This window comes from Siphateles boraxobius, unplaced genomic scaffold, assembly GCF_051911475.1.
Source record: "Siphateles boraxobius isolate OS27281-9 unplaced genomic scaffold, OSU_SipBor_1 8, whole genome shotgun sequence".
In the NCBI taxonomy this organism is placed as follows: Eukaryota; Metazoa; Chordata; class Actinopteri; order Cypriniformes; family Leuciscidae; genus Siphateles; species Siphateles boraxobius.
The window spans coordinates 34,434,767-34,450,756 of record NW_027509208.1 but is presented as its reverse complement, the minus strand read 5'-3'; the positions used below and the strand labels follow the sequence as shown (position 1 = coordinate 34,450,756).

At 37.7% G+C, this 15,990-nt stretch overlaps 1 protein-coding gene across 23 annotated transcripts in view; it reads left to right on the top strand.

Moving 5' to 3' along the window:
• Positions 1 to 15,990, top strand: part of LOC143729204 (protein 4.1-like) — a 122,811-nt gene that overhangs the window by 74,078 nt on the left and 32,743 nt on the right. For all 23 annotated transcript variants that reach the window (XM_077220349.1, XM_077220350.1, XM_077220351.1 and 20 more), the window contains 5 exons: positions 992 to 1,096; positions 3,731 to 3,773; positions 9,294 to 9,369; positions 9,480 to 9,698; positions 13,435 to 13,522. In XM_077220349.1, the coding sequence (XP_077076464.1) occupies positions 992 to 1,096; positions 3,731 to 3,773; positions 9,294 to 9,369; positions 9,480 to 9,698; positions 13,435 to 13,522 (531 nt within the window). The remainder of the gene's footprint in view (positions 1 to 991; positions 1,097 to 3,730; positions 3,774 to 9,293; positions 9,370 to 9,479; positions 9,699 to 13,434; positions 13,523 to 15,990) is intronic.

Below are 15,990 nucleotides of genomic sequence, written 5' to 3'. Positions count from 1 at the left end.
AACAATGTTGTTTTTGGCATGGACGCTGCTGTTCTTTCATATTAAGAATAAACTTTATTGTTATCATCCTTGGTGTCTTAAAGTAGGAAAATACAGTTTGTTTGTCTGTCAAAATGACATAAGCATGTTCTAGATAATGACGGAACATTTTTAATTTATGCATCATACAAACATGTTTCATAATATTGACTTGTATATCTACATTAATATTTAACACGTCTGTAATGCTACGGAATTACTTTTTGGGGGTTTTCATGCTTAATATTTATGCGACTCCCATAGTTTGCGCAGAGCTTCATGGGATGTAGCATAAATGTGGATAGATAGGTACTTTTAACTGTTTTTTGGTGTAAGAAACCTTGACTGATGGATTAGAAAATGCATAAGCAGTTTGGCGTATGGGTGGGCTGAAGCCTGAGCAGATTGAAGAATTTTGATCTTCCTCAATGACTAATGCTGGAAGCTCCTGGTGTCTGGAGAGGAAAGAGGGACTGTTGAGCTCCAACCAGGCCTCTCATTCCTCAGGAGTCACACCAACACTCACGCTATCGAGATCAACAGAATGTGAGGACCGGCTCAAACAGGCCCTTTATGAGCCAGCGCTTCAGACTCCACACAGTCTCCATTCAGACTCATTACAGCGCCAGCGCTGGTATTTACGGGAATACTTCAAGTGCCACACAAAAACGACTCTTCTGCCCTCATTTACTCACCGTCATGTTGTTCCAAACCTGATTGCCTTTTCTTTTCTATGAAATTGTTTCAGATTGCTTATGCACTAAAACTTGGAGAAATTTCTCAAAATATCACATAAGACAATCATACAGGTTTGGAACGACGTAAAGGCGAGTGATTATTGACAGAATGATGTTTTTTGGGTTCACGATAAATGGTTCTACAACTAATGAAGCGACTTGGATGAGCACCACAACATTGTCTATAAATAATGTCCAAATATTCCACTCATCTATCTTCCTCTTTGTGTTTTCAGAAACGGGCGAAAGGCCAGTACCTGTTTTTTGAAGTCTGCGAGCACCTGAATCTGATAGAGAAGGATTACTTCGGCCTGAGCTTTAAAGACAACGCTGAGCAGAGGGTGAGTTCACACACAAGACATGGGCAAAACAAAACACACCTAAACAGTATGGGGACCGCAGTCAACGTGACTCCATCTCTGTGATGCTTTGAGGAACAGAGACAGATTTAAACGGTCTATCCTGTGAGGTCACATTGGCACTAGGGTCGTGACTAGGGATGCACCGATCCGATACTCGGTATCGTTATCGGCTCCGATACTGCCATTCTTGGCCGGATCGGGTATCGGTCAGACGAGGCCCCACAAAAGCATTATAAAGCACCATCAATTTTTCGTGCACTATATATATATTATAAGTGTTCTGAAGCGAATCTACAGTATAATGTGCGATAGAATTGAATATTTAAGTCGTTAAATTCAAGTTCACGTTGACTCTTCCCTCCGCTACGGCTGTCAGTCATTCTCCATTCTGCATTCAACAGCGCGTCACGTTCAGTTACGACAGTCAACGATGAAACTCTCCAACATGATTCAATGTTAATATTATTATACTTGATATGTAAAGCTCTATGGTTTTCGCATAAAATGACTTTATCTTGCTGGACTGTATTGCTGTACCTTAATCATGTTACTTTCAACTGTGCGTCTGATAGATCACAACACTGGAGAGCACTATAATTGTTCTTCATGCGCACAGTAACTGAAATTTAAAATTGTTAAAAGAAAAGGCTGAATAAACTATTGCATAGATACTGTATAATACACTACGCATCAATATGTTTTTCATTTGTGCTTTGAACTTTTCAATGCGGACTCGAAGAGCTGCGCGCTGTGACTCTGTGTTGCTTCAAGCGCATCATTCTGCGCTCTGGATGCAGATAAGTGCTTTGTGCCGCACTGTATTGGAGTCTATCATAATCGTATCATAACACTTTTGCGCAATGGAAGATTATTAATAGCCTTTCTTGTTCTGTCCTATCTATCATTTGTTGCTGCCTCATTAAACTGCTGTGCTATACATTTAAAAAATGTCTTAATTTTATAGTTGACTATAAAATAATTGATCTTTTTGATTTTTATCTTGTTTTTCATGAATGTATTTTACAACAATACAAAGATAAATGTGTAACGTTTTACCAGATTTAGTGCTACACTTATTGTCTCTTATTTGTTCCCCACTAAATGTTTTTTTCACTAAATGTTCAGATTTTCTACAATTATTGTGCACTCGTGATTTATCTAGACTAAATCTTACTGCTGAATTATCCACTAATCAAATTTATAATATAATTTTTTTCATAGATTATGATCATATATTTTTTTGATTTTATGTTTTTCTTTATAATGAAGTTGTCTGTATTAAGTAGATTGTGTTTAACACACAAAAGAGTGATTATCAGTTCAACGGGGTTATAGAAATTCTACTTGATAAAAAAAAAAACTGCGCTGGTATCGGATCGGTATTAGTAACGGTCGATACTCAGAATTTTTGGTATCGGATCAAACCGGTTCAGAAAAAAATGGTATCGGTGTATCCCTAGTCGTGACAGTGGCCGTTTTTACCACCGCGGTGGTATCGGACCAATTACTGCTGGTGGTGTGGTGGTCAAATATTAAATAAAACATTAGCAAAAGCAGCTGCCACATTTCATCTTCTGCAGGAGCAAGACATCTAGGCTATATTTGATGTTGCGCTGCCAGAGAAAGCGAAAAAAAATGAACGGTGTGTGTGTGTGTGTGAAACACTCTACACAAAGAACATTCCTTACCAAGTCTAACAAGCACAAACTGTGTTAAACAGAAAAATAAAAAGGTATCTGTCCTACAGGGGTTTTCTACTTTTTAATGAATAGGCTCATGTGCCTCTCTCATTCAGCACGAATCCAAAGCACTGATACTGAACAAACACTGATATTGATTAGCTGTGATCAGTAGCAGTCCTTTAACTGCCATTGGTGATGAAGCATGAAGTTGATGCTAAAAGCATTAGTATAAACGTGTTCTTGTGAGGTGAATCATGGGATTGGTTAGGCATGGTGTTTTCTAGATCTGTTCAGTCATCAGTCTCTCAGTGCAGCTGATTGAGCCAGTAATAGAGACCTTATGTTTTAGACGCATGTCTTTGAGTCACTTTAATATTGATGATATTCAGCATTACACGGTTGATTCAATTTCCATTTTCCGCCTGTTTTCTCCTGTTTGACTGAAATCATAGGACCCTAGTTCAGCTATATCTATGCAAATAGCAAAGAGATTCATTAACCAAGATCTTTTAAAGCTGTTAACACAGACTTGCCATGCAAAGCCACGTGTGCACATGCAGTGGAAATGTGATGTGATGTAATCTATTATACAATAATGAAGCTGCCAAATTTAATACGAGAAATATACTAATATTAAATGATATAATTCTAATATTCACAGTGGTCTGGGTTGATAAAAAAAAAGAAGGAAAAAATGGGTTGAGATGCGTCACAAAAGTAGACAGAGGAGTCCACTGTCAAGATCAGGTGCAATGGTGAACTTTCACTCAGCTTACTTTAGGGACCCAGATGTCAGATTGTGGAATCTCTTAAAGACAAACACTGTCCGTTTCTGCAGAGAATGAGCTCACAGTCACAGAATGGTTTATTTTGTTCAAATCTTGATCATACAGTGCAGCTGCTTTATTGACTCTGTGTTTTTCTGTTGCAGTGCTGGCTGGACCCTACCAAGGAAATCAAGCGGCAGATCCGCAGTACGTGCCGTCTCTTTCTTTCTCTGCATGTGATCAGTCAGGCAGATGATGGGGGTTTGGTTAGGGTGGGTGTGTGTGATTCAGTCTCTGGCTCCGTCGTCCTCTCACACATCTGCAGATTCAACAGCTGTAATTATCCGAGCGCTGGAATGATGCACACAGGGTGGAGTGAGAGATGATTCCTCATTCACACCGCATCAGTAACACAATCAAAACCATGACCGTACTGATGCGTGCTGTCAGCTGACCGGTTCTGTTCTGTGTTCAGGGAGACATGCTACACATCCAGAAGTCTGTTCAAACTGCTTTCCTTCAAGGGATCGATCACACTTCGGTTAAACTGTGCTGCCTTTAAGCCTTTAACCCTGTAGAGCCTGACATATCTAATAATTGTCAAAAAAACAACTTTCTTTAAGTTTGCATATGTGTTTTTTGTTAAGTATCATTTTTGATACATGAGGCTTTTGTGACTTCATATAGTCTGATAAAATTAGAATATGGAGAAAGAACACCTACATTTTATTACAAAAATAAGCAACTTGCTGCAGATGCTAATGTTTATATGGACAAAAAGAGTAAATTGTCCATATAAATATGGACAAGATGAAGAGTACATGAGGTCTTTATAACAGGATAGCAAATACTTGCATAAAATACATATAAATACCAATAATATGTCTTAAATGATATTTAAATGATTAGTTTTATAAACAAAGCTCTGTAGTTGTAAATGGGTTATTCATTTTCCTTGATCTTTTGGCATGAAAGAGGTCATTGCAAGAAAACATCTTGTAAGTTTCAGATCTCAATGTCCTCATTTTTCCAAAAAACAGCTTTCATTGAAAGGGTTAGTTTTGGACTCGTTTTGGATTTTGTCACATTATGACTCAGCAGAATCAGATGAACACCTACTTCTACATTATCGCATCTTTAGCAGCCATGCCACTCCCAAAGGATCCTTACGCTAGGAATTTTTATCTCTTATTTACACTGTTAGCTGATGACCGCATTCGTGAGGGTGCAGAAATCGAGTTGCAATGATGAGATCACTGCATTCATGCACTCAACAGTCATGTCTGTCATTGGCTACAAGCTCATCATTGCAATCTTTCATGCCACGGGAGTAGGACTAAATATAATGCTATAATCAACACTTTTCACGATTAGTAAATCTTGTGAGCTATAATAGTGAATTCCAACATGTTATACTTATTTCATATGCAAAGTTGTCAGCCAATCACAGCAGTGGGCGTTTACACTGAAGTCTCACAGCAGACATGCCCCTTCAAAAGAGCGTTCAAATCAGAGGGCTAAAATCAGGCTAGGAAAAATGCTTTTATTTTATAAATTATGACGATTATTGATGTACAAACCATACTAACATTATAAATGCACCTCAGGAAACATTATAAAATAATTTAAAAAATGCAGATCATGATCCCTTTAAATCATATAATGCAATGCAATACATTAATGATTGACTGATAAACAAGTAAACCTTCCTCATAAGCCTGATGATCATATTTGAAACTCATAATTTTTCTAATAAATGATGTCTGGATGATCATGTAAACCTCAGTCGCTTCAGTCAAGGTGAAATATTACTAACAATATCAAAGTTATTCTTGCGTTTCCTTCATAAATCAGGTCAGATTTGACACAGAAAGACACGTGAAGCTCGAGCTGAAAGAGGACGTTTGTACAGTTACACTGAAAGACTTTTACTGGATAAAACAGTCCAAACTATCAATCAGAGACAGAAGGACTGGAGGAGATCGAGTGAGGCAAAGTCTTGATCATTTAGAGGCCTTCAAGATATGTGAATCAAACATAATACCGTAGCTTTATAGGGTTAAAATGTGCTTTTACAGCACTGGACTGAAGGTGAGTGTGTGCAGAACACTTCCTCTTACAATATAAACTGAGCCATTGTTTGACATCCAGTCAGGTGCTGTATATCTGACACACACACACACACACACACACACACACACACACACACACACACACACACACACACACACACACACACACACACACACAGAGGTGAATCCGATGTCTTATCTGCTTTTATGACTCAGTTTGTAGAGCGTCTGGAGAAGAGCTGAAAATAGAAAAACAGGACAGAGAGAGAGAGGCTCTCCTTCTGAAGGACACGTCTATAAAAATGGCAGCTGTGTCCTCGTTTCCAAAGACACTCTCAGAAAGAATGAGGTTGACTTTGTTTAGAAGCGTTCTGACTCTGACCCCGAGTCAGCCACAGCAGAATGATCAGTGAGCCAGCATACATGCCGAGAGTTCATTCCACTCATTCTTGCATTTATTATTTTATGTCTGCTTTGTGAATACGCTCATGGATTATATTAACCTCATTTCCTTCCACTGGCACAGAAGAGCATCACCGGGAGCGCCAGCCGTCCTGCTTATGCACTATTGTTGCCTTATTCACAGTTCAATCTGTTAGTGCTGGCATTTGCTTCAGCCATGACACAAACCAACCAGCTATGGATGAATCATTGCAGACTGATTCATAAGAGAACTGAGAGAAAACTTATAAATTCTATGAAATTGCATTATCATTCGCCTGGAAATACAGTATAAATGGGAACCTTTACATTAGATCTGATAACAGAAACTTTTCACCGGTTTGATTCACAGGAAATGTAAAATATAATGTCCTTTACATTAACCCTCTGGGGTCTAAGGTGTTTTTGGGGTCCTTGAGATGTTTTGACATGTTACAAAATATTAAAGGCAAAGGTGTCATTACACTCTATTTAGCACAAACATGGCTACCATAATATGTGAGCAACATGTATGTACATATTTGTATTTTTGAGAGAATATTGTTTATGCTTGGTTATTGAAAAAACTAAAACTTAAAGTTTCTGAAATAAGGCCACAAAACACATACTAAATATGTGTCCACAAGACTTTTGACTAATGGATGTTGTCGCCTGGAGTTTTTGCTCCAAAATGATCTGAAAATCATCCTGCCTAATCATTTACACAAAACAATACATTGATTTAAATTTTTTTAAGACATTTTTTGTTTGGACAGGCAATATGTGCGGGGGCATGATTCACACCTGAGAAGACAATGACCGCATAATGAGCCACATAATAAGCTGCATAATGAGCCTTTCACACAGGTGTGTCACTGGGTATCAAAGAATGCAAGGAAAAAAATATATTAAATTTATATAATTTACAATTAGAAATTGTAACCAATTACAAATAGGCTACAATTACAACAATTACAATTTTAACAATATTTCAAGTGTAATCTTTCTTTTTATAAAGTATACATTTTATCATGCGTATTTCAAAGGTAAGGATTCATTAGTTTGAATATTGGAACAAACACTATAATAACATCTTAGTTGATAATTCAATATACCTACTTTATTTTTGAGAAAACACCACATACTATATATTTAACTTTAACATATGAACAGAAATTGGCAAACAAAGTTTATTTGATGTGGCAGTAGTCTTTTTTTTTCAGTAAAAACTTTATAATCTATCCAAAACTAATCAATGAAAATCTTGTCTAAACATTCATATTTAGTCTGTAAAATATCATGTTTATGATATATTAGCATATAAATGTTAATTTGCAGTTTGTTGCTTATACAAAGACATTTTATTTCAACATATTTCAGTCTATTTTTACTCCTCTCAGTAGGCTGTAGCAATATAGTTTGGATGTGTTCATGTAAAAATAACATGTTTACTAATGCAGGTGCGAGAGTGAATGAACGGCACAGATGAGCGCTGTACAGCTAAACAACAGTTCACGTGTCTGTGCCGTTCATTTATTTATTCACACACAGACACACAATTCATATTTAAACAGTCTTTTTGCGGTTTACAGACACTATTCAATATTAGAACTATTCGCGATTAGAACAAAGCACTTAAGAATAAATAATTACTACATCAGCTGGATCCATAGCTCCTAGAAATGAGGTAACTTTTCCAGGATTATTACGATAGTAGTATTCCTTACAGCGTTGCAAGATGACAAAGTAAATGATTCTTATTAAACTTGATGTGTTTTATCCAGCTGATGTGGGCGTGGGCATGTTTGCATGGCTTGCCTCAGATCATTTGCGTTTGAATAGCGCGTGCTCACCGTGGACGTGACAGATTAACACTTAATGAGCTGAAAAGAAAAAGACTGACATCTCTCTCTTTTCATACAGATTACATAAACTGAGAATATTTGTTTTTTTATATAAATTACTTCATTTTAAAAGAAGAGAATTCAAGGTTCATAAAGAAAATCTCTCTTGTCTGTATGACAAGTATTCGCTGAGTAAGTTCATTTTCCGGACACGTTTCAGAATGGACTTCACCGACAGAGTGAAGGCAAAACCCGTATCATTTATTTTTCTTTATTTGACAAAAAGCACAACACTTTGTTTTTATTGTGAGTATACACAAAAAAAAATAGACACTTAACAGGATCGAATGATGTATAACACTTATGTAAGATCAAAATCATAAAATAAAATACAATAAAAGTATTTTGAGTCTCTTTTGCACTGATGATAAAAAAAGCGAGCTGACCCCAGGGGGCTAAAACTATAGTGTTATCTATGCTGTTGTCAATTTGTCCAAACATTGTTGGATTCTTTGTTCTTATAAAGTCAAACTTATTGAAGGAAGTCAGTGTAATAACCCAGATGATAACATGAATAGAATTACTCTAGACAGATTAAATGAGCATTTTGCACCTGTGTGCCCAGAATGTATAGATTTTTTATTTGTGGTCGCATCTCTAATGATGAGCAATCCGTCGGTTTTGCAACATAATTCATATCATTTTTCTCATCTGTCTAGTGTTGCGTCATTTCTCATATGATTTTTTTTCCCCCGATCATGCTTGGATGTCAACATGAACAGGTTCTGTGGCAAACTCATCATCCTCAAAAACCCTCTACAAAACTACATGAGGTCACAGCGTACAGTAAAATACAGGTAGTTTTATGTTGATATCAGTGTGTTTTATGCTGTGAATTATTGGCTGCCAAAAGCATGAACCACTGACATTCGGAGACATCTAGAAACCAAAAGACGAAAGCAACTAACCATATCTGAGCGCATGTCAGTTGAGTCGAAGTCAAGACGATCCTCATCTTCATCACTAGTGTGGCTCAGCCTTTAAAACGTTCATTTCTGAATGATGAACTAGTGAAGTGTTGGTTTGCTAATGGACTGATCAGACCAGTTCAGACTCCTTCATAATCGCCACCAGCTGCTGTTTCCCACAATCCCTCCAGCCTATAGATCTGCTTGTTTTTCTGTCCCTTATTGAAAACCAAGGGCAAAGGGAAAAGAAACTCTCACTCACACACACACACACACTTATGAAATAAAAATGTATGTAATTGTCAGGAAGGACTGAAGCCAGAGGCGCTCTACTGGAGGAAGTGATGTTGGCCGCTCTTCTTTAATCAACTCTTCTTCCCTCTGTGTGTGTGTGTGTGTGTGTGTGTGTGTGTTTTGCACTAGACTCTCAGTGGCAGTTTGCTTTCAGTGTGAAGTTTTACCCCCCTGACCCGTCCCAGCTGACCGAGGACATCACCAGGTAGATAAAATCTCCCACCGGTTGCATGCTTGTTAATTGTGGTCAGTAATATTGAGTTTGGTTTGAGAAGGTGTCCAGTAGGAGTGTGACGTGTGGTCATCTCTCTCCAGGTATCTGTTATGCCTTCAGCTGAGGCAGGACATTGCATCGGGACGTCTGCCGTGTTCGTTCGTCACACACGCGCTGCTGGGCTCGTACTCCCTGCAGGCCGAGCTGGGCGATTACGACCCGGAAGAGCATCGGCTGGACTACATCTCCGACTTCCAGTTCGCCCCAAACCAGACCAAGGAGCTGGAGGAGAAGGTGGTGGAGCTACACAAGTCTCACAGGTCTGACAGCTGTCTCATTTGGTTCCAGCTGTTTAAGGGGTCCTGTTATGTCCCTTTTTACAAGAAATTGTAAATTAATGCTGCTGTTCGATGCTGTAGCGAGGACATATTACATGACGGATGGTATACGGCTCACTCGGGGGAGGAGCTAAGCTAATAGGGCCTATTCTGTCATCAGTCGTGGGCGGGGACTGTTGCATGTGACGGCACAATGGCATTCCTGAACAGCTCATTTTGAGACACTGTTTCTTTATGGGGAAAATAAACGGAGTGGACGGAGTTTTACCACAATTGGCTGGTTGTGTACACACACTGCGGATGCATAATTATGTTAAAAAACTATGTAAAATTGAACTTTGCATAATAAGTCCCCTTTAAGGTCATAAGTCTTAAATATCTTAAGCGGTATAACAATCTTAATAATTTCTAAGAGCTCTTAAATTTGAGTGTGGCTTAATGTGATGATTAAACTTCAAAATGATGATATAATTAAACGAATGCACTGTTGCTGATTCTACAGACATTTCAGAATCACTGAATACCACACATTTATGTCAAGCGATTGCTTATGATCTGCTGTTGATGAACTGTGACCAAATTTGTTCATGGTGTTTATGTTTGTAATATGTTGTAGATGACTGAAAGAGTGTGTATTTGATAGGGTGTGTAACGATATTCAAACCGAACCGAAAAAACGCGATACTAGGGCTGCAACAACTAATCGATAAAATCGATAATAATCGATTATGAAAATCGTTGTCAACGAATGTCATTATCAATTAGTTGGTCTGCTTACGTCACGGTGAGCGTATACTGATGACGTCACTTTCATGACAACACAGTCACTCAGACACTTGCACCCCAAGCCGGGGCTGTTTACACGTGGCCACGTCATGCGTTTTCTCAGATCGTATAGCTATCTGATTTATCAAAACGATTCCATTTACACCTGGTCACATAAATGTGTTTTTGCTCTTCAATTCCCGCGCTATATGCAGATTTAATGGAGTTCACGTCACACACATATGAGCTGCATTTTATTGATCAGCAGTTAAAATCAAAATCAAACACCGCAATAAGAGAGAACGGCAAACGCACTGGTAAGATCATTTAGTTTCTTCACTTTTAATGATGATGATTGTGCGTTAAGTGTCTGCGACTTACTTTCACTTTGATTTGCGATAGTTTGCTCGTTGGCTTGATGAATAGATCGCTCATCTGCGGTAATGCGTGTTGCTGTAGCGTCGTCATATCTGGCTATAACATTACATATAACATATAACACGCTCTCACATGTTTATTTTTTTATTATTTTTGGGAGGAGTAAAATTTACATATGCAGTTTCAACAACTAGGCTAGATGCATTTACACTTTTCCAGTTTCGTCTGGAATGAGTCTCAGATCTCCTCCTGAAGTGGTTTGGGCGCGTTTCGAAGGGCATTTACACCTGGTCTTTTCACGATCCGATACCTATTTGATCTGAGAAAACAATGCTACTGTGTAAACAGCTTTGTTTTTTCAGCTTACTAACTTCGGGAAAGTCACACTAGATCTATTTTGTCTCGAGCATTAGGTTGCGCAATCAGTTTGCTCACAACATAAGTGATGGATTAAAATAGCGCTACCGCAGAAATAGGTTAAATTAAAACGGTGTTTACAAAGTGAAGCACTAAATATAAAGGCAGTTACTAACAGCAGCAGTAAAAGATTGTTTTTTAGTAACTGTAGTCAGTGGTTTTCAGCGAATGCTTGTGCACTAATGCATCATTTTTCCTGTCCTTTTAATCAAGCCTGTTAGCTTGCTGCGTACCTCCATTTGTCTACTATTAAGTTTTTATTGTTTTTCAAACGCGATCTACTGCGGCTCTACTAAGATCACACTTTTGTTTTCAGTCTTTCTATATTTAAATTATCAATATTTAAGATTTAAAATGTCAAAAATAGATTATATTACTAAAACTGAATGTGTGGCTTTTGCACTTTTTAAAGTACACTTTTACACATAAATACCCGGATTTAAGGTTTTATTTAACTATAATAAACAAAAAATCAAAACAAAAAAAAAACTTTTTATCCGATTAATCGATTATCAAAATAATCGTTAGTTGCAGCCCTACGCGATACAGAACCCACGATACGTATCGCAATTCTCTCATGGCGTACCGAACATCTCTTCCTCAGTTACAGAATAAACATGAATGGCCACCTGAAGGTAGGTAAAGATACAGTATACTTACTGAAAGGCATCATAACTCATGTAATCGCTCAATCAGTGTTTCAGCAGCTTAGTTTGTCACATAGAATTATATTTACCTCATCAGGAAAGTCATCCAATTGAACTCTTGCACTGAATAAATGCACTATATTAGCCTATATATTAGGCTATATTTTACTTAACCTGTTAATGATATCTTGATTATTGAATGCGTTTAAAATATCTTTCATGAAAATGACAGCAACTGTGTAAATTATTATATTTAAATAACGAATTAGAGTAAAAACATAAGTTAATGCAAAAACTGCCTTATGTTCAGTTTACGTGTTTCCATACAATGTGTTGGGTGTTGATTATATCAAAAAAATAAATAGCATCTGAATTTAGGCTAAAAGTCTAGGCTCTGTTGTTAACCTTTAATATTATAGTAATGTGCGGGCTCCCTATATAGTTTACTGCATTAGCAGATTTTTTTTTTATCCTTGCAAAATGTTTAATTGTAATTGAATTAATTTAAAGACAAAGACACAATTTTTTCATTAAACCACCGTTTAAAAAAAACAACAAAAAAGCAATTGTAGCTTTCTAAACCCCACCGAACCGAGACGTGAGTTTTGTGTATCGTTACACTCTAGTATTAGATCTTATTCATCTGTTTTAATGAGCAGCCAGCTGTAGTAAAGCAAGGAGATTTCAAAATAAGAGTCTTGTGTATTTCAGGCTTCTTTATAATTAAATAATATAGTCTTCATTTTTTCCTGGATATTCTTAGTATTTTGGTTACACAATAAACCGTGTTTGGCATTTACTTCCACCCTGTCAGTCACAGGAAGGAATGAGTAAGAACATTATTTAACACATTTTATATAGAGATTTTATTAGTATTGGCACAATAACCTGTTTATTGCCTTTCTTCATACTTATTAATATACTAGCAGAATCCCATATCACTTAACCTCTTATATCATCACGTACAAAATGAACTAATTTCAATTCATATGTATATACTGAATAAAACATGTCTGCGGTGTTTTAAACGTGCAGTTACCCTGTATGCAGTCGAGTGTGTGCTGCAGTGTAAAAGAATCTGAGATGCATTTATTTTGAGATTGAGTTTGTTCTCAATAGACATACGGTGCCTTTAAACAGATCTCAAAAAGTCTAATATTTCATATAAATGTTGAAGAAATAACTGTAAACTCATTGATTTTGACGTCACTAATGGCATCATGCTCCTGCTGGCAGCCCAGATCCAATGATTAGACTCAGATCTGGCTCGACAGCAGGAATATTTGTCCTCATACAGTGCAGGAGTTGAGATGCAGTGAGTAAACTGGTGCCTGTCTCTTCCTTTCACTAGACTAGTGTTCTTATATTAAACAGTGATGTCTAAACAGTGAAACACTCAAACTAGAGTCCTCATTCGATGTGTGTCATGATCACTGGATTATCGGGTGTAAATCTGCTCTGACACCTCTGTGCTGATGACAGATATCTGATGTCTCCACCTGTTCTTTCAGGGGAATGACTCCAGCCCAAGCAGATGCCCAGTTTTTGGAAAATGCGAAGAAGCTGTCCATGTACGGTGTAGACCTGCATCACGCCAAGGTAGAAGATCTCCAGATGTATGATGCTCTCTCACGGTCCTGCAGAGTTCAGATCCGACTTGCCTCCACACACCTGTATGGAGGCTTCTAGCATGCCTAGTAAAGCCCTATCCGGACGCTAATTGTTTCTCATGGGGTCTTAAGGTATTTTCAGCATTTACAGGGGTGTTAGTCTGTGATTTTATTGCCGTCCGAATCCAGAATGTCAGTTTTTTTCTCTACCACCCGCCTAAAAATCAAATTGCCTACTGTTTTTTGACAAACGCCAAGGTCTTGTGGGGATTTATTTGCCGTCCGAATCCACAAGTTTAGAAGAAGAGATCAATAAAAAAAATCACTGTTTCAATACTTTTTTACCACTGCCACGCACCGTACGATAACTGGTGCGCTTAACTGTAATTTGCATGCATTTTAAAGATGTACTTTTTTTTATTACTGAAATGCTGTGAAATTTTTACAAGAGCAATATTTAATCACCGCTGCACCTCAGGGAACACAAAAGAGAAAGAGAAAAAAGAGAAATATGTAGGCTATTATGCACTGATGCACGAGATTAAAAATACAAACCATGCCGCTTTATTTTTACCTCATGTAAATAAGAGGCTGCATTTACTTGTTTCTGCTAGTTTCCATATTTTTTAATAAAATGCAAGAATATAAGAACCATTTCGAATACAGCATGCGTGCGTCTAGCTTCCTATTTTTAAAAATGAGAATTAAATTATTAAATAATAATTAGTAGGGGTGTGACGAGACGCTTATCTCACAAGACGAGACACGAGATTGGGTTCACGAGGACGAGACAAGATTTTTTTTCAGAAATCCTCAATGACAAAATTCATGACTGGAAAAATTGTCTGCAGTTGCATTTTGAAATGTTTAAACATTTAACTCTTCTAATGCATGTCATTTTAGGTCTACTTAATGAATATGAATTATCAAATGCATTGAAAGAAAACAATATGCAAGCACTGTAAAAGTGACTGGCTTTTCTCCTGTATGATTTCACATGAGTCTCTTCAGACCTTACTGTACATTTATGAGCTTTCAGAACTTCTGATTGAGGCTGTGTACCTCCTAACTGAACTTCCTTACACAAATTGAATATAGAAATAAAAACAAAAATAAATAATTTTTCTCTCAGTCTTCTTAAGTGCAAACAATAAGTGGATGTGCAACCATAATCAAAGTACAGTACTGTAGTGCACAGACTCTTTATAATTGTTGTGAAATTGCTGTTTTATCTTGCACCGGCAGTTATAGGGTTAATGCTGTGAGCTCGGATTTCGGAAAAGGCCGGTAGAGAGAAACGAGGCTGGTGCGTTTGTCTTTGCAGTTGTTCTTCCGTTCCGATCAGAAGTTCAGAAACGGAGCATACCTTGTCTGTTGTCAAGACGTTACAGTACTGTCTCAATATTCGAAGTGTAAACAGAGACCATAGCCACAATTAAACAGTCGCATCAGGGAGCTTGTGTTTTACTTTCACTTTTAAATTCGTGATCCTAGAAAACCTAGATATCTAGACGCACCCGAGTGGCAGCAAAATTTATTTAGCAGCCAGTGCAATCAACAGTTGAGGTGAATGTGAGTGTAGTGGTGGAATATTTTATGCTTATTTCACCCTCGCGCTCCGTCATGGCGATATCGTGAGACAGCTTTTCACTGGACGGGAAATCTCGCCACATTTTAGTCTCGCAAGATCTCATGGCACGAGATCTCTTCACACCCCTACTAATTAGAACATTTATTTTTCCTATTATTAAATTAAATCATTTATTTGTATTATTCCAAACATATGACATTTTATTTATGCCACGTGAGCAGCGCGTTCACAGGTTCGTGGGATTACAAAACTCGCTCCTCCACTGTCAATAAATCACCATCCGAATGCATGAGTTTTATCACTGAGATACCATGCAAAAGTATTTTTACAGACGTCAACATGAGAAACTATTAGCGTGTGAATAGGGCTTATAAGCTTGATTAGCTGGTTTAGGTGTGTTTCACTGTCTGGAGCTGAACTCTGCAGGACGGTGGATTGGATGCTGTTTGCAGATTCTTTTTTCAGGAAGACTATATTTTTCTGTCCTTTGCCATTTTTGATGAAATTGAATGAATGTATGAGAGTTCTATAGCAGTCCAATTCCAGCATGATCTGCTTTCACATTAATCACACATTCGGCTCCTTGCATGGATCAGCCATTTTATTTGAGTCCATTTTATTTGAGTGCGTTATGGTTATCAGTAAGATCTGTGACCTGTGACCTCTAGACCCGACAAGAGCAGCAGAGGAAGACTCCAGCTGAACAAACTGTGTGTGTGTGTGTGTGTGTGTGTGTGTGTGTGTGTGTGTGTGTGTGTGTGTGTGTGTGTGTGTGTGTGTGTGTGTGTGTGTGTGTGTGTGTGTGTGTGTGTGTGTGTGTGTGTGTGTGTGTGTGTGTGTGTGTGTGTGTGTGTGTGTGTGTGTGT